Source organism: Gymnodraco acuticeps, unplaced genomic scaffold (genome assembly GCF_902827175.1).
Source record: "Gymnodraco acuticeps unplaced genomic scaffold, fGymAcu1.1, whole genome shotgun sequence".
In the NCBI taxonomy this organism is placed as follows: domain Eukaryota; kingdom Metazoa; phylum Chordata; class Actinopteri; order Perciformes; family Bathydraconidae; genus Gymnodraco; species Gymnodraco acuticeps.
In genome coordinates this window covers 1322128-1340862 of record NW_022990526.1, presented here as the reverse complement: position 1 = coordinate 1340862, position 18735 = coordinate 1322128, and the positions used below count along the sequence as shown (strand labels likewise).

The following is an 18735-nucleotide window of genomic DNA, read 5'->3' as shown; positions in this document are numbered from 1 at the left end:
TAATTCAGTAATCACACTACAGTTACTAACATTGCCCCGACACGCGTTACTTCGTTACTTACTAAAATCAGTCATAATCACACTGACAGACAAGAGGGGTTTCCGCCGCAGGTTTATATGTACGTAATCTGCGCGACTTGCGCGTCCACATCTCCACGTGCAGTGCTGCATAAACATGGCTGAGTCAGCGATAACTCTCGAGCGGTGGAGGTATGCTCATTATTTTTGAGTTCGTCCGAAGAATAGACAGGAATGTGACGGTGAGGTGCAAACTGTGTCCAGGCCAGAAGCTGTTATCCACTGCTGTAAACACCACGTCAAACCTCAACACACACCTGCAAAGAACACATGCTAAGGTGAAGCTACCGCACACGCTATTTGTTTGTTTGTTGTTCTTCTTCTCTGTCTTCCGGTTGTTGCCTGTTTTGAATGACGAATACACACTACCGCCGCCTGCTGGTAAGGAGAGTTATTGCCACTCACGCATGCGCAGTTCGTACGTGCTCGGCGAGTAAAGTAACGAGTAAAGTAACGAGTTACTTTATGTAGAGAGTAACGAAGTAGTGTAATATATTACTTTTTTTAAAAGTAATATGTAATATATTACATTTTTTTATTAACGACCCCATCTCTGGTTCCGAGTAGGAACAAATAACAATTGTCCGGTACCGGGATTAATAAGAGTTGTGAGGACAGGAGGCGAGGCCGAGCCCCGCGTACTGCAGCTCTCTCTATGCTCCGTATCAGCTGATCGCTGCATGGTGCAGCTCAGCGTCTCTCTCTCTCTCTCTCTCTACACACAGCGGATCCGCTGCCCGATTAACTGCCTCATCTTTGTCAAACTTTCTTATGTTCTTTCTCTAACACGTAATGAAGGTTATTAAGCGTTTTAACTCCTATGTTGTTAATATTGACCACCATTTCCTTTATGAAGTAAAGCAACCTCCCTGTCTGTGTCCTCACATCCCCGGACCCCCAGACTCAGAGGAGCACAGGGATGTCAGTATTGTTTATGAAGCAGGGTAAAGAAAGTACATTATTGAAATGAAAATACTATTTATTTACTTTTACAAACAGTGAGCAGCTGGGCAGCTGCAGCATGTGTATTGCAGGACATGTGTAAGCGTATTTGAGTTGTAGAAAAGCGCTAGGCCTATAAGCTATACATCTAATGTGTCATTATTATTATTATTAGGTTATGTCCTATGTGTTGGACATGTGTGGTTGGACTTTGTCTCACAGGCAGGTTGCAGTGTAACATCAGAGGAGACTGGGCCAATTGTACATTCTCAAACTGCACCACTTAGAACTAACTAAACAATGCAGAGATTATTTTTATATAATTGTATTCAATAACCGTAAGAAATTCAACAGTATGAAGTGATTTGTAAATAGGAATACAGATTTGACTTAATCTTTTCATAAATATATTTTTCTCCCAGTTTGACTTATTTTTATCCTCTCAAAGAACCGGAATTGAGAACCGAAAATAACCGGAATCGAAAAGCAGAACCAGAATCGTTAAAATCCAAACGATACCCAACCATAGACGTATATGTCTATGTACCCAACCCTATGTGTGATGCAGTAAAATCTTACCGCTCACTTACGTTAGCGGTGTCGTAAAAACCGTGGGAAAATGTAAAATACGATGATGAAGAAGAAGATTCCAGTGGCCCCAATTTTTGTCCATTCTGGACAAGTGAAAAATGTATTCGGACAAGTAAATTGCCAAACTCACTTGTCCATGGACAAGTACTCTCTAAAAACTTTTTCTCACACTGCTGTACCCTGTATGCAAGGGCTGGTTTGCTTTCACTAACTGTACGGAGGCTCAGTCACTGGTACATTTTTATACAAAGCCATATAGGGAAACTTCCATCCAACATCTGCTCCCTGATCTCACGGAAAATTGTAAGTGGCTACTGCCTGAGATCGCATGCTGTGGTTTTATTAAATGTGCCAACTGCTAGGACTGTCTTAGGGAAGACAGCTTTTAGATGCGCAGCTCCTCTGTCTTGGAATAGTCTGCAAATTAAATGGAAACTGAGCAATCTGGTGCCACTAAATGTTTTTAAAGCTCGATTGGATGCTACTCAATCGGAAGCTGTTGGTACCTGTTTATGTGGATAGTTATGTAAATTGTAAATCCTGTAATGATGCTGTATGATGTCCTTTTTGTTGTTCTGTTTATGTTTTTATGTTTCATGTGGAACTTGAGCAGGTCTCCCTTGAAAAAGAGATCAATGATCTCAATGGGATACACCTGGATAAATAAAGATTTGAAATGAAATGAAATGGGTGGAAATAACTGCAGAAAGGAGTTGTTTAAGAATTTACAGTGTGTACACTAATCTCTCTATTTTCAGAACTAACAAAGGTTCTAGGCTAAAGTCCTGTGTCCACATTTTTCTGAGCGCACTTCTCTTTTGTCAATGGATCCCAATGACAAGTAGGCAGTTGCCATTGCATTTGGCAAGTTGAATATATCACAACTTTTCAAATATATCCTGGTGATGTCACTGTAGAAAATTCAGAAGAAGCTTATATTTGGCCTTGTTTGTCTATCCTGAATCTTATATGTCCACGGTAACGTATTTCTGCCAGAAAAATGACACTACATGGTAGGTGTTTAATTAACATAAGTTACACCAAACATAAAGTTCTTCACATTTATGTTGCCTTCTTGGAGCTTTTATCAACTGTAACTGCAGCTGTAAGTTTGTACTCGTGAGCTGCATCCCCACACAGTCTCCTCTGTCCTGCCTGTGTATCAGTCCATCACGTGGCCTGGATCTACACGTCTTTAAACGCTTCAGCTGCAGCTGTTGGGTGATAACTGAAACCTGCCACCAGTGACAGACTAATGTGGTACCATGGTGCCTGTCATGTGAAGGGAAATGGGAAGTCATGGTGAGTCATGATTGGCCACGGCTAAACTGATGTTAGCAGGGGGCACAAGTTTTCTTTTCATCCCTCTCACCCCCCTCCGGATGTCTCGTGGCACTACAGAATATGAATCTTAATGAAATCATCTCTCTCTGTCCGACCACCTCTACATCGATCTCTCCTGCACAGACAGCAGAGGGCTCGACATAATGTGATGCGTTATGGATTACAGATTACCATTTTAAATTGCAATCAGGACAATAAGAGATTAGATTGCTTCAAGGCACTGACATAATAAAACAACCCTTGTCCGTCCAAAGCATGCAGTGTGTGAGTGTATGTTGATGGATGTTTTTATGAGGGACAGATGCAACTGTATCATGAGTTTTTTTATGTGATAAACAAATAGACAGAGGAACCATATTGAATGCTTATAATGTAGCCTTTGTCTACAGACACAGACGACTCCTTTGTCTCAAACAGTGTGTGTTTGTGTTTATTCTCCTCTACATGAAGTGAGGATAGATGCAGTTTTCTGTTTATCAGAGCTGTAGTAAACATATACATCTTAATCTCATGATTTGAGAATACATATTACATATAAAAGGGTTGTCCTTGATTAACTAAATACTCATCAGATAATAAACAGGGATAATAGACACAGAAAGACAACGAACCACTTCAAATCTTGTGTTTACTAGATGCTCAGAAAGCATTTTGGAAATAAGTCAATGAGCATGACCAAGCATAAAGAATTACGAATTTACTAAATAAGTCTTAGTCGACATAGACCGAAGCTACCAATTGGTTGACTAAACGACTAAGAGGTAATAATATTTGTGAGATAAAAAGAGAATAAGTGGGCAAATGAGACGCCATTTGACATCGCACACTGGTTTGTGTGTGTGTGTGTGTTTGTGTTTGTGTGCGTGTGTCCGTGTGTGTGTGTGTGTGTGTGTCAGGGTTGTTGCTGACAATCACTCGGGGACCACGTACGTCTGCCCCCCGCAGACACACACACGCACCCTTTGCTTCTTCCCCTTGGCCTCTTTGCCCTCTGAACCCAACAGCTCAATTTCAGCCTACCCCTGCACACACACACACACACACACACGCACGCACGCACGCACACACACGCACGCACGCACACATTCGCCTGCAGACTTAAATAGCACTGTGCTTTAGGACACTTGTAAATAACTAGCCCATTAGGCTTGGGATATTGCCTCCACCTCTGCACATACCACACTCTTACTGGCATGGTTTAACAATGAATGTAAATGTCGTTACTGGAAGTGAAACTAGGAATATATTAAGACATGTACCCAAAGTCGTACGATATAGAACATCCACAAATACACACTTTTTGATGTGCATAGGCTAATAAATAAATCAGAGGCTGTTGTTTCTAAACAGACCAGATTCTCTCCTCCAGGGAAAATACTGGACTTTAAATGGATGTAAGCTATTCAAAGAGAAAGAGGAAAGAAGGCCAAGGGGAGTAGGGGATGGGGAGGGGGAGAAGGAAATAGAGGGGCAGACAGAAAGAGAGAGAAAGCATCTAATAAAACTGATCCCAGGGTTAGAACTGCAGAGTAAAACGGAAAGATGACGAGGACAGGGAGACAGAGGAGTGTGCTTTTTATTTCCACAGCACAGCGCGAGAGTAAAGCGAAACAGAGCAGCCTTTCAACAAACAGCCAGCCGGTGAAATATTGATGCTTCAATTCCAACAAAGAAATGTCTGAATGATTTCGGTACATCTGAGTGGGGAAATTCGCCCATCTATAATTGATACAGCTGAAATGTTAATAACTGGACAGGAAAGCACCGGAACAGAGAAATAACGGGAGATAGGGGAAAAGTGTAAGTGTGCGTGTTTCTGCCCTTTTGCCTGTGTCAGTGGGTTAGTGTCTGTGGTCTTTTAGATTCCAGAGAGCCACTCTCTACTATGTGTATGATGAAATTGTACATGCAATGACGGTCCCACAGTGATAAGGGAAGGCTAAAAGTTTAAAGTAAGATAGAAAACTTCAAGTTGTTGAATAAAAAACAATACAATATGTGTGTGTGTGTGTGTGTGTGTGTGTGTGTGTGTGTGTGTGTGTGTGTGTGTGTGTGTGTGTGTGTGTGTGTGTGTGTGTGTGTGTGTGTGTGTGTGTCTGTGTTACTTTCAGTTACTAGTAGCTTCCCTGTCTTTCCAAAACATGTTATCACTTTAATATTGGACTTCAATCATGTTGTAAGGTATAATTTCCATTTTATGAGCTGCAGCTGTTGCCATCTATGGAATGGGGATCACTTTTTTGACAGCCTGCCGAAAAATGTCCAGCAACTTTTATTAGGTGTTAATTTTAATAGTTTCACAGGGCTTGTGCTGGATCAGACTCGGTTGCAAATTCTGCCCAAAAAATCCCAGTTAGACTTTATTAAGACCATTTCATATCCAATTTTATAAAGCACATTTGAATCTATAAAAAAAGTCTCAAATCTCTCTGCCAGCAGGTTCCCATCATTTCCCATCATGCCTGTGTTTTTATGATCAGTGCTGTATTTTTATTTCAAGCTGCAGAACGCTTTGCCTTGCTTTCCGCTCCACCATGCAACCAAAGCCAAACTGCCAAAAACAATGATCGACACCCAATCCTCTGATCTCTGTGTTAATTCTTCCAAAATGTGAAAATCATGCTGTAACAATCAATGTGTTGTAATTAGACTTTGATAATTAAGAGACAGGGGACCAGAGGGAGGTCCCAAAGTGATTATTATGGGATATGCCAAGCCAGAAAAACAGGAGGAGAGTGGGCTGAAGTTCACCGAAAACACCAAATACGCCAACTCTCACACAGAGACAGGCTGGTGGAGACAAACACTCTGAAGAGACAGAACGTTTTTTCACAATACTGTAGTCAAAACTCCCCTCACTTCTTATCCTTTATTAGCTGAACTATAATCAATTAAATGTTTCCCAGTTATTATTTTTAAATCTCTAAATTCCTTAGTTCGCAACCCAATCTATGACTTTAAAAGCCAGCCAGCCGTCCAGCCAGCCGTCCAGCCAGCCGTCCAGCCAGCCGTCCAGCCAGCCGTCCAGCCAGCCGTCCAGCCAGCCGTCCAGCCAGCCGTCCGTCAATCCGTCCATCCATCCATCCATCCATCCATCCATCCATCCATTTATCCAAACATTTCTCCATCCATTCATCCATCCATCCACTCTCGACTTTACCTGCAGTCCAGTTTCTCTATCTCAAAGTGCGGGTTGAAGTTGAGGACGATGCGTTGCGAAGGCTCGGGGGCTGTGATGACCCAGCGGCAGTTCTGGTGAGGGGGGTACTCCAGAGGGTAGCCGGGGGTGGTGATGTAGCCTGCATCGCTGGCATCTAAATAGCCACCGCATGGCTCAGACGCTGGATGGAGAGAGAGATATATAAAGTGTTATTATCAGCATATATAGAAACCACAAAAGTCAAGTTGATGTAGACATTTTTATTTTTTGTGTCTTTAATACTCTATATCCTGTGTTTGTAAGATACGGAAAGTACTCAAAGCTTTAAGTAAATGATCTTTCCATTGGTTAATGCACATGTTTACACATTGGACTAAGGTCATTGATTAGTTTTTCCAAATTTGATAAAAGAAACTGACAGGACAAAGACAGTGAGAATATGTCTTTTAAAGGGAGTTATAGTAGGAAAGGTGAAGAACTGTAGACAGAAAGATTATATTTTATGCAACAAGAGACAAAGATTGAACAGATAACCCTCCAATAACAATACACAACCTAAATACCTTCCCTCACAGCAGCAGATTTAAGTGGCGAGTACCATCGGGATCAACTTTTGTTTACACGTTTGTTTATCAAGTGTGCTTCTTCACTGGGGGAAAGGGTTGGTAAACTGATCAAATGCTGATAGGAGTTTTGTTTGCAGAGACAGGATATGAGAAACAAAGAAGCGTGTGTCAACGTGTCGATGTAGACATGGTGTCAAAGTTCAACTGAGCATCACGACATACAAAGACTCCATTCTGACCCATTCTGACTGACACACACACACACACACACACACACACACACACACACACACACACACACACACACACACACACACACACACACACCACACACACACACACACACACACACACACACACACACACACCGAAAGCAGCTCTCCAGATGCCACAGTCACTGTCACAGAGCGGATCCACTTGTCAGCAGTCATAAGTCTGTGTTGTGTTGAAAACAATGCCCCTAACTGTTTCCCGCAGATGCCCTGACATAGATGGGGTAACTCATATGTATCTGTGACACCCGACAGCATAACACACACAACTCCACTGTATTACGACCATGGTATGTATTGTGCGCCATGCTGCCTTCCCTGTTTGATGGACTGTCCAGACTTTCTACACACTGAACATCTTTATTATTTAACATCTGCACAACTTAAGTTAAACCATCATGGGGAATACACTGAGTACCATCTTTGTTAAGTCCGAGCACTTTCAGCATAAAGGCAGTGTATGAGCCAACATCTGCAAGAAGAAGCTGAACAACCAAGGTTGCCAGTAATTCTCATTTAACAACCGCCAAAAAAACAATAAAGGGAGTCATTCATTTGTTATTATATGTTACATTCTAATTGTAGAAAATATTGTTGTCTGCAGTAATGAATGGCTAATTAAACGTACTAGTAAGTAAAATATGTTGCCTAGTGATTGACAGAAGAAAGTGGCAAAGAGTGGAAATACATAATTACAAGTACCTCAAATTTCAGAATGAAGTACTTAAGTAAATGTACTTCCACTAGATGTGTTTGGGGGAGGGAACAAACAAAATCAGTGCTTTATGGCTTGATTTGTTAAGTAGACTTTTATTCTCCAAGAACTACTTTACCCAAGGAGTTATTCTGCACAGAACTGTGATAACCCTGTACATTTGGACCCGGACAGATTGATTTCAACAAATATTTTGGGTAATAAGATGGCCACCACGGACCAGGTTACGCTAATAAAAACAGCATCTGTGCATGTCGGCTGCTTGCTGGGAAGAATTTGGCCGGTGAGCAACCCCTTAGATAATTTCCTGTTTGTGAGGGAGAAAAACAAACTCACAATCAAGCTGTCTATATTATTGTTTCAATCAGGTTCCTCAAGGAAACTTCCTAATTGAAAGAAACGGGAAGAAGAAGTTGTGCTATGACGTTCTTTATTTATTGCCGCTGTGCTGAGTGGGGTGACATAGCCAAGTCAAACTACTCAGCAGAACACAACATATCTCCAGACTATAAATAGATCGGCTTCTGTAAACCTACTCTAATAGGTCACACATGCACTCACGCACAGCATAAACACTTTATCAGACACCACCTTCCAAACTAATTCAAGGTGAAACAATCTCAACTTGTATCAATATGCATGCACACAAACTGACGCACATACACTCGAGGGGGATATAAGGGCGAGGTCACATCCCAGCACCCTATGCAAAGTGATTGACACTTTGGCATCTATATCTGGTGTCTACCTCACACTGCCTGCTAGCAATGAATGACCCCTCGTCTGTATCTCTCTCTATCTCCCCGCCTCTGTCTGTCTCTCCCTCCTCCGTCATGCTGTGAGCCAACTAGTCATGTCGATCTCCTCCTATCTGTTTCCAATCTCCCTGGTGACATGCGGTAACACAGGAGTAGAGTTTCAGGGCCTATGTAACCCGGCCAGACGCATTTCATCCCAGCACCACCTGGATTAGTGTTTAACCACTGAGGAATCTCACAGGAGCATCAGCCAAACACCACTTTTAGAACACGGAAGGCGTAGCTAACGGTCTTTAATTAAAAATCTGCTGAGGCGATGCTAGGGGGTAAACATCTAGGGTTGTTAGTACAGTCTAGTTCATTGGCACATAAACACGTGTTTTAAATAAAGAGTCAGTACGATTTTGAGAAAATGATTATATTAGGCTTTAGAACATTGTGCAAAAGAGGTTAAAATCAAAAAATGGCTTACGAAGACACCTTTCCTTTTAAGAATAAATAACCAAAAAGAAAAAGGATAGAAAGATAACACACAGGAATTGCATATTTTGTGAAGGTTTCAAGACAGAGCAAAACAATACAAAACTAACAAAAAGTGTATGTAAACAAGTACAAAATCATTAAAATCTTTGCTTATTAAGGCATTTTCAAAAAAGAAATGTTTTGATTAAGGCTAATGTGGACGTTTATTTTAGTGATGATAGGAGGCTGTTTATATGTATATTTATTTTGTATAAAATATGGAGACACATTCAGTAGTGTGCTCTACTTTGTCTGTTTATCTATTTTTTTGTATTTATTTTGTTTTGTGTTTTATTTGATTTACGCTAATGCAGATGTTATATCAGTGATGAAAGCAGGCTGTTTATATTAATATATTTATTTTTCTTATATTTGGCATGTGACTAAAAAAACAGATTTAATATTTCTACTCAAGACTAACTAACCCCTATTCTCCGCCCCTCTCCTATCTTCACCCTTGGTGTGCAGCCCGATGAAGACTGCACCTCCCAGAGTCTGATGAATAAGACTGGTGTGACGGAGAGACACACACTGTTTGAGCGTGAAGTGTGTGTCTGCTCTGCTTCAGGCGGATATCAATCTCCAGACACACACAAAGTCATGCGACCGTTATCATAAACAGGGCGGGAAGGGACAACAGTAGCGGTGATGAGTGCATGGATGACATCACATCCTCCAGCATGAGGTGCAACCAAACATATGCTGAGCACAGTCATTATAATGTAGAGTTCCCACAGGTTTTTTTTTACCAAGAAACAGTTTAAATACAACTTCTAAAAGTAAATCTATAGCCGTGCTAATTTGTATTCCACACATGGAGCACTCTGACCTGCACGCTGGGAAGAGAGTGTAATGTCTGTGTGCGTATGTGTCAGATCAGAGGAGATGCTGAGTCGGGAAAAAAGCCGGAATTCATGTCAAGCATTATCAAGCAGGTAAAAGTGACACAGAGACTGGAAAGGGGGAGGGTGATGGAGAGAGTGTCAGCGAGAGAGAGAGAGAAGGAGCAAAAAGGATGTGCGGCAGAACAGTTATTAGTGTAGGTGTTGAGAGGAAGAGGAGAAAAAAAAAGAGTGTTACAGTTACTTTAATAAGTCTTAATTTGCCCGTAGGACTTTAATTTAGAGATGTCACTCAGTCCCAGATCTCAGTAATTCTCAAATATCAAATGTTATCTTAACCTATGAAGAAAGTACCGAAGCCTATTCCATAAGTGAGGAAAAAAAATAAGAATTACTCCCAGTATTAAGATCCACTCTATGTTGGAACCTCTGCCCATTCAACACCCTTCGACGAAGTTTAAAGAGGACAGTTATGCACATTTTCAGGTGCATTTTTGTATTTAGTGACTCTACCGTACCGTGACATGTTTACATGCTCAAATGTTCAAAAGATCTTTATTTTCTGTGCTGCAGCACCTCTTTTCACCCTCTGTCTGAAACCAGAGCCCAGTCTGCTCTGATTGGTTAGTTGGCCGGCTCTGCTTAGAGATGTTCCGTCCCTTAGCTTATCACGTACAATGTTTTGGAGCACTAGCCAATAGAAGCGTGAGTGTTACATAGTGATGTCACTAGGTTACGTTAGTAAAACTGGTGTGAACTTTGGGATTTTAGCCTTTACATATCATTGACATGCAGAAAACAATTTTAAACACTACAGGAAAGTAAAAACAGGACGGCAAAATTATCATGCTGACCTACAGAAATTGGATGAAATTTGTAATAAACGAAAATCCTCCTTTAAAGCAGTAAAATGCTCGACCATACATTACATTACATGTCACTTGTTAGACGCTTTTATCCAAAGCGACTTACATACTCAATACTGTGGGCAATCCCCACAGGAGCAATTTGGGGTGAAGTGTCTTGCCCAGGGACACAATGACATGCTGACTGCAGTGGGGTTTGAACCTGTGACCCCCTGATCCGAACATCAAGGGTCTATCCACTGCTCCACACGCCGCAGTGAACTGGTACTTATGGTTAATAAGATAATATAAACGTATAATGAAAGTGAAGAGCCCTATCACCACGTTATCTGTCTGTCCCGTACAGAAGACACACACACTTGCTTCCTCTTGACCCCGGACAGCTTTCTCCTAACCACGTCCACATGTGTGATCTTCAAGGAGAGGTTGTATTTTTAAACCGCATATTCACAACAACACGCACAAAGACAAACTGCTGAACATCACTTATCCCCCTCTGGCTTAGACGTCACTGAATTCAGACCACACACACATACACACATACACACACACACACACACACACACACACACACACACACACACACACACACACACACACACACACACACACACAGAATAAGCAGCAGTAAACGGTGCTAAGCAGTCAAGCAGCGACACAAGACAGATCGCTGCATTATGTATGTCTCTCCGCCACGTTTAGTATTGCATCCTGATAACACCTATTCAGCAACTTTTCCCCCACATGTGCATTCCTCAACACACACCCATAAGGAAATGTAATAAAAATCTGCAAGCACAGCAACATGCACACAGGGAAAGGCACACAAAGTCACAAACATGAAGGAAAAACACACACATGCTGCTTTGCAAAATGTAACTTGTTTGTTGGCCCCAAATGCAAATGTTCTGACCTTGTTTCTGAGCTCTCTCATGCAGATTCATTTTCCCTGAGTCGAATTCTCAAAAATACATGTTTCAAGCTGTTGCAATCGATTTGTTAGCCTGTGAGAACTTTGCTATCGGACCATATTCCGCATTCATTTAAATTGGCCGGCGCCCATAATGAAAGGAAAGTGGTTCAGCGAGTGTTTGTGTTTGGAAGTGAGAGCGTGTGTCTCACCCTGCTAACCAGAAAGCTTGTTAAGAGCGGGGCTATTATTTGACAGAGCAACTCATTATCTACCAACACTAGCACAAATACTCCAAACTGTATTCTCTTTTCATTATCGTGACCTTGTTGGAAATAGATTTCAATATAGATCAATATACATCTGCATCAAACCCTGAGGGAGAAAATGTAAAATTGCCAATTGATTTCTGATTTTTTACAGTTTGAAATGTGTTTTCAGTCGGGTGGCTTCAGTTACAGTTTCACAAAGCACTCCAGGCGGTGTTACCTTAAACGGTAGAAATACGGACGCATTTGTAGCAAAACCCTCTTGTGCGACTTTGGGAATATGAGAAACACTGGCTGAAATGTCGTCTTTGGATCAGAACCAAGGAGCTTTTAGTCATTGAGACCTGGGAAATCGCAGGAATGGACACACAGAGAGAGAAAGAAAGAGAAAGGAAGAAGGAGGCAGAGCAGGACGAAAGAAAGAAGGAAAGAGAGCACAATGCCAGAACATCTGTCTCTCATCATCGGAAAAGAGAAAGTCAGCAGCTCCGAAAAGCTCACTGGACAGAAAATACAACTCTCGCACAACCACACATACACACTCACACACGCCTAAACACACACACACACACACACACACACACACACACACACACACACACACACACACACACACACACACACACGCCTAAACACACACACACACACACACACACACACACACACACACACACACACACACACACACACACACACAAACAGGTGGGGAAGCGCTTTTTTCCAGGTGCCTTACATTAGCCACAGTGGAAAACTACAGACTTAAAAGTGTGTTTGTGTGCGCAAATATTTGTGTGTGTGTGTGTGTTGGCGGAGGACTACAAAGGAGCTGAGAAACAAAAGAGGAGATGGAAAAATTGAAAGAATAGAGACAAGGACTCTTAAAGAAAAATGAAAGATGAGTGTGTGATACAAAAAATAACTTCCTGATCTTTTGGGCTTTATTGAGTAGAGTGAGAATATGACAATGAAAAATACAGATAAAGACTTTAGGTAAATAACAGAGAGATGATAATAGAAACAGTCTAAAAGGAAGAGGTAGATATAATGTTGTGGGAAAAGAGGAAGAATTGAAAGTTAAAAGACCAATAAACTACTGTTTCCAAAAGCCTCCATGTCCACAAGTTGACTGTGGTTAAGGATTTTCACATAAAAACAAATACTATATGTGATAATGCGCCATGTTGAAATCCAAATGTTAACCCGAAATACCTTCTCTGTCCATTTCCTCTACAACAACACATTTAAGAGTTTTCTGTCTGTGCCTTTCTTAACCGTGACAAATCACTGCAGAAAAATAAATCAGTTTTATGATGTGACGATGCTACGGCCTGACCCTTTGCTCTAGCCATTATCAGGATTAGAATAAGTAGCTTAAAAAGGGAGTAATACTACATTGTAGAAATACACTAGTTATTGAAGACATTATCTTCCTCCAACATGAATTGGAGTAGAATTAAAATTGAGTAAATATACTTAGTTATATCTTACCTCATTTTTACAACAGAGACTGTGGGGCTTTATTACTTGAACATAAACATTTGCAATGTCGGGACACTTGGTTAATTCTGGCATTTTTCTTGGAGGACAGTCTGTTTCTATTGACTATAATCACAGGAGAGTGCAGGGATAATGTGCTTTTGGTGACCTGGAGAGCAAAATGTTACTGTCCCATTTTCAGTTAGTGGGGGCATAGCTTGTCAAGATAGGCTCAGATAATCTACTGTATATACAGTAGGTTGAATAAACACATGGTTCAGGTAAAGTAGGGTCCTGGCACCTTAAAAAGTATATTGGGAAGGCCTTTTTGGTAAATTATATAGAAACTACATCCAAACACAATTGTAGCAGCATCTTCAGGTCCAGTTATACTCAAGAGTAGGTAAAATATCTAAATATTCCTTCAAAAATTCTGAATTTAAAACAAGTTGACAAGTGTTTCTTTGAGCAACTGGAACAAATATTCAAAGCAGCCTACTTAATGCGATTAATAAGCCTTTCAGATGTGGTTGAATGAAGTCCCTCTAACAAACCAAGTGAATGGATTCTCAACAGTCTAGCTTTATTCTCCTCCAGGCAGAGCGGGATGAGAAAACATAGATTGACAGAGTCAGAGAGAATAGACAAGAGTAAAAGTGTATTGAAGAGTAAGAGATTTCCCACCGTACAAAGCGGTTGCGAAAAAGAAAACGGGGTGGGGGGGTTTCTTTAATCGGAGCGAGGGAAAACACTGACAGAGTGAAGTGTGGAGAAAGAGACAGAGAGCACTATTAAAGACGAGGTGAAGTGGCATGAAAAGAGGAAAACAACAGGATGATTCAGCGTGAAGGGGGAGGAGAAAAGGAAAACAACTGTGGCCTCGCACGGCACCGTTCCGGAGGGACCTGAGGATACACACGGCTTATAGCTGACACACAAAAACACACACACTGCTTTTCTCTTGCTCGGCTAAAATAAAAGTGAGGACAGGCAAATGTCTTCATTTGAGGATGTCCATTGATCTCCCTTTTCCTCTGAGGACTTTTGTTCTGTACAAAAACATGAACACTCACACTGCTCTCCCCATCCTCTCTAATTACTCAGTCATTACCAATGAAGACACTGGAATACTAACAGTTTACTAATGACATGATAACTGTAATTAGAATATCCTGCTGGACCCGTTAATTGTTCTTTCCTTTTTACAGACGAGAATAGAGACAGAGGCTGTGCAGAAGGTTCATTTGCTCAATGTTTATAATGTTTATTCGTTCACTGCAAACTAGCTTGTTGATGTCAGCGGACCAGCACTTTGTTGTTTAACCACAATTATTCTAATGAAGGGAAGGCTAATGTCCTCTCATCTCATTTTGTGCAGCTAACTTAAATGTATTTTCTTGAGAAAATTGCTTTTTTAAAAAAAGGGGAAAAAGGAAATGAAAAACACAGGCAGTCTGAATCAGTGGATGAATAGGGATCACACTTAATCCTGAAACCTGGCGGAGAACACCTGCTACCTGCAAGGTAATTAAAACAAAATAGGAAAAGTGTCACCTGCCACAGCTTAGTATACTCGGTTGTCACGTAGAAAAAAATGAAAGCTAACCATCAGAGTAAAAAGGACTGCTTGAAGTGAGTTTGCTACAATTTTTTATATATTTCACTTAGTGAACATGTTGTATGGTGGCCGACAAAATGCCACAACGGCCCAAAATGCAATTATAAAAACATTAGTGTGTCAAAACACATGAAAATGTTAAAGAAATCTTCACCAACGTGACGAAACATGTGCAGCAGTTACCAAGAACCGCTGCATAAACCAAACGCTGCAAATACAAGACATTGACGTTTCATTAAGTTGGTGAAGTTGTTTTTTTATTTGTATGTGTTTTTTTTAAACTGCAGCGCATTTCTCCTTATGGAAAGGTTTTGTTGTGCTGCAGTGCGTGTGCTCCTGTAGTCCCCTGTAGGGTTGCCTAATACATTTGACAACATTTGGAAACTAAAATAAATCTGATATCTTAACTTTAACTACAATGTATTTTTCCTATATTACAATAATATGCTTTTCCTTGGCCTGAAACCTTCCAGTGCTCTACGGAGGAGAGGAATATATCTGGGTTGTTTTACTGCAGGTGACTCCACTCAACTACTGCTTCACACTCTGCTGCTTTCCTCCTATTTCACTAATGCCCTCTCATGCTCTCTCACTCTCTGCTTCTCCTTTTCCCTCTCTCTTTGGCACCACCAAATACTCCATCCATCTCTTTCTATACTCATCTGTGCTTCTCTTTTTGTTCCTTTGTTGTTTCACTGTGATATACCTGGATGGATGTTCGAAAGCCACATTCAAGTGTTTTCTGTTCTTCTTTATCAGCCAACACATCCAATAATACAGCAGTAACACAGAATGACTATGGGGGGGGAAACAATCAAAGACAATAAAGAGAAAATATGGGAAATATAGTGACAAACGTGTGTAGATGAGCTGATTTCAGTCACCAATGGCCCTTTCTTCAAATCTTCATATGCAAGTAATTATATATAGAAGCACACAATTACAAAAATAATAAGAACAACAACATTTATATTTAATTGTATGATATATGTAATATTCCAGGCTAATAAATAATCTTTTCCAACACAAAGTCATTATAAAGAACGTCAATTCATTGTGTGGTGAGCCAAAACAGGGTGCAACCCCATCTTGTGAACAAATGACATGGATGGTTTGTTTTATTGATGGCCAAATGAAGCTTACATGGCATTATGACCTCCATCAATGTGACATTTAATTATTTCAAGCCGGACCCCCACGGGTCGACACAGCACCAGGTTGTGTTACAATTGGGGTAAAAGCTCAGGGCTAGTAAATAAATAATAGCATTCATAACCCAAGCATTATATGGGTGTGAAAAGGGAAGCCAATGCGGAAGTGCCTTAAACCTGCATTCCTCCTAATGACCGACAGGGGGGGACTTCACTAGTTTCCAAAATAACTCTAAATCAATAGAAGTCTATGAAACAATTCAGCCTGTCCTCCTCCAAAAAACGACCAAATAGGTTGATTGCTCAGCAGCTTATTACGACCTATAGTCACGTTTTTAAAGTTTAGCACCTCCAGTGGTCGTGTAAGAAACAACAATTTGCGGCATATGCTCCCGTTGATTGCAAATGCTCCGGAGGGTCGTATATACACAAATAACCCTCTCTGGAAAATCCTAAATTGTAAAATAGTTTGGCCATTTTTTATTTGATTTCTAGTGAGAAGTGTATATTGTACTTTTAGAATCCACGTCCAGTGGATGTGTAGGATCTATAGTTTGACAGATATTATGAAGGTGATTGAGGTCTCATCGGGGAGAACGTTAATATACTACGTCTTTCCCCACAGCGTCCGTGTAAAGTTGGCGTCAACCCTCATGGGGTGAAAACAGTATTTCCGGTCCCAGTGTTTTTGTTTCAACAGCATGTACAAACATGCACTTTATCACACTTTGTTCTACTCCACTACAATTCAGAGGTTAACCTGGTATTTTTACTCCACTTCCTTTATTTTAGTTACTTTGCAAATTCTGATTAATGATGAGAAATATAAAACAACCCTTAAAGCAGACCTTTAGTACACCTGAGTAAAATTCAGGGAAGGTGATTGTCAAGTGCCAAAATAAACTATGCAATATATTAGACGTTAAGTACTTTGTCAGAATTAATATTTATCTGTAGATAGATACCCCCAAAGTGTTTTTATAATTCAAAAGAAGACCTTAACTTAAAGTATTCTTTAATTTTTGAATAAAGCCTTATTAGTTTGTCTGTTTTGCACATCCTCCTGTTAATATCTTTGGACGTCCTGCACTAAACTGTTTTATTGTAGAGATCACTTATAGTATCTTCTTGATATTTTCTATTCTATATTTCTATCATTGACCTTCTACTTTCCCCCTATTTTGTATGTAGGATACTCTTAATATTTAAAAATGTTAATCAAATATAACATATTCAACAAGAAAATTCAATAACGTGCTTTAACCACAAGGCGGTGCATGTTAAAAAAATGGTCAAGTTTAAAGTGTTAACACAATAATTTATACTTTATGAAGATGTTACAAATAACACACAGCATACAATGCCATAATAACTTTGTATTATTAGTGTAGGACACTTATGTATGTATATCATCTGAAGATGTGTAGTTTTATTCATGTTTTCACATAATTTTACTGGATATTGCTATAATATTTCAAATATTGTAGTACTACACATTAATATTTGAGGTATATCCATCATTTAATAGTAAGCTATTGAAATTCTGATTCCATAGATGTGTCTCCCATCACCCAAAACCCCTGAATATTCTCTCAACTGAGTATTTACATTCTTATATTCAAAGAAAATCAGTAATATCTTTACAAACTACAAGTCCCTGTCTATCATCTGTGCACCGTTATGGTGTAAACATAACCTATCTACCAATTGGATCAAATATAAAAGTCAACCGAATTACTATTGATACTGCAAGGAGACATATTGTGTGAAGAGAAATTGAAGATGTTATTAATTGCTGATATATTTATGATCCACGACACGTCACGCATTCTGTTTTGGCGGCAGTTCTTCCAGTTTGTCTAGAAGTCTTCTCATCAGGGCTCTATAAATAAAGAACTACGGCAGATGTGTAATATTTAATGCAGCCGAACCGTGTATTACAATGCCGTTATGTGATGACTTCCAAAGAGAAAAGCAAGTACAGTACACTCGGAATAAAGTATTCTTTTCTTTTTTTTAATAAATGTTTTCAGATTTCACATCGCATAAATGTCCCGACGTGCATTAAAACATCCAATCACCGAGCTTCAACGATAGCTGAGGATTATGGGTAGTTCGATGTTTTATCAAAACCTCTGAAAAAAGAAATGTGTCTCCCAGAATCGAAAGGGAAAAACCTATGGGAAAAACACAAAAGCATTGTACACAATTTAAACCAATTAATGTTGTGTAATTAACAAGGATAAACTGATGTTTTAGTGGATGAGTATGGCAGATATCACTGTGAAATCATTTGACAATGAGGGGAATACGGTTTTATTATGAAAACTTCGAGACCGGAAATACTGTTTTCACCCGGTGAGGGTTGACGCTAACTTTACATAGGGAGAAAGACATACACGTTCTCCTGGCGAGACCTCAAATAATGTTCGTAACATCTATCAAACTATAGATCCTACACATCCACTGGACGTGGATTCTAAAAGTACAATATACACTTCTCGCTAGAAATGTAATCAAAAAGCGTTTTAATGGCCAAACTATTCTACAATTTAGGATTTTCCAGAGAGGGTTATTTGTGAATATACGACCCTCCGGAGCGTTTGCTATTGCCGCAAATTGTTGTTTCTTACACGTCCACTAGAGGTGCTAAAC

The 18735-nt window shown here is 40.1% G+C and overlaps 1 protein-coding gene across 4 annotated transcripts in view; it reads right to left on the bottom strand.

The window, feature by feature from the left end:
- LOC117553372 (neuropilin-2-like) overlaps nt 1-18735 on the bottom strand; it is a 112591-nt gene that overhangs the window by 89831 nt on the left and 4025 nt on the right. For all 4 annotated transcript variants that reach the window (XM_034227264.1, XM_034227266.1, XM_034227265.1 and 1 more), the window contains exon 2: nt 6116-6296. In XM_034227264.1, coding sequence (XP_034083155.1) covers nt 6116-6296 — 181 coding nt within the window. The remainder of the gene's footprint in view (nt 1-6115; nt 6297-18735) is intronic.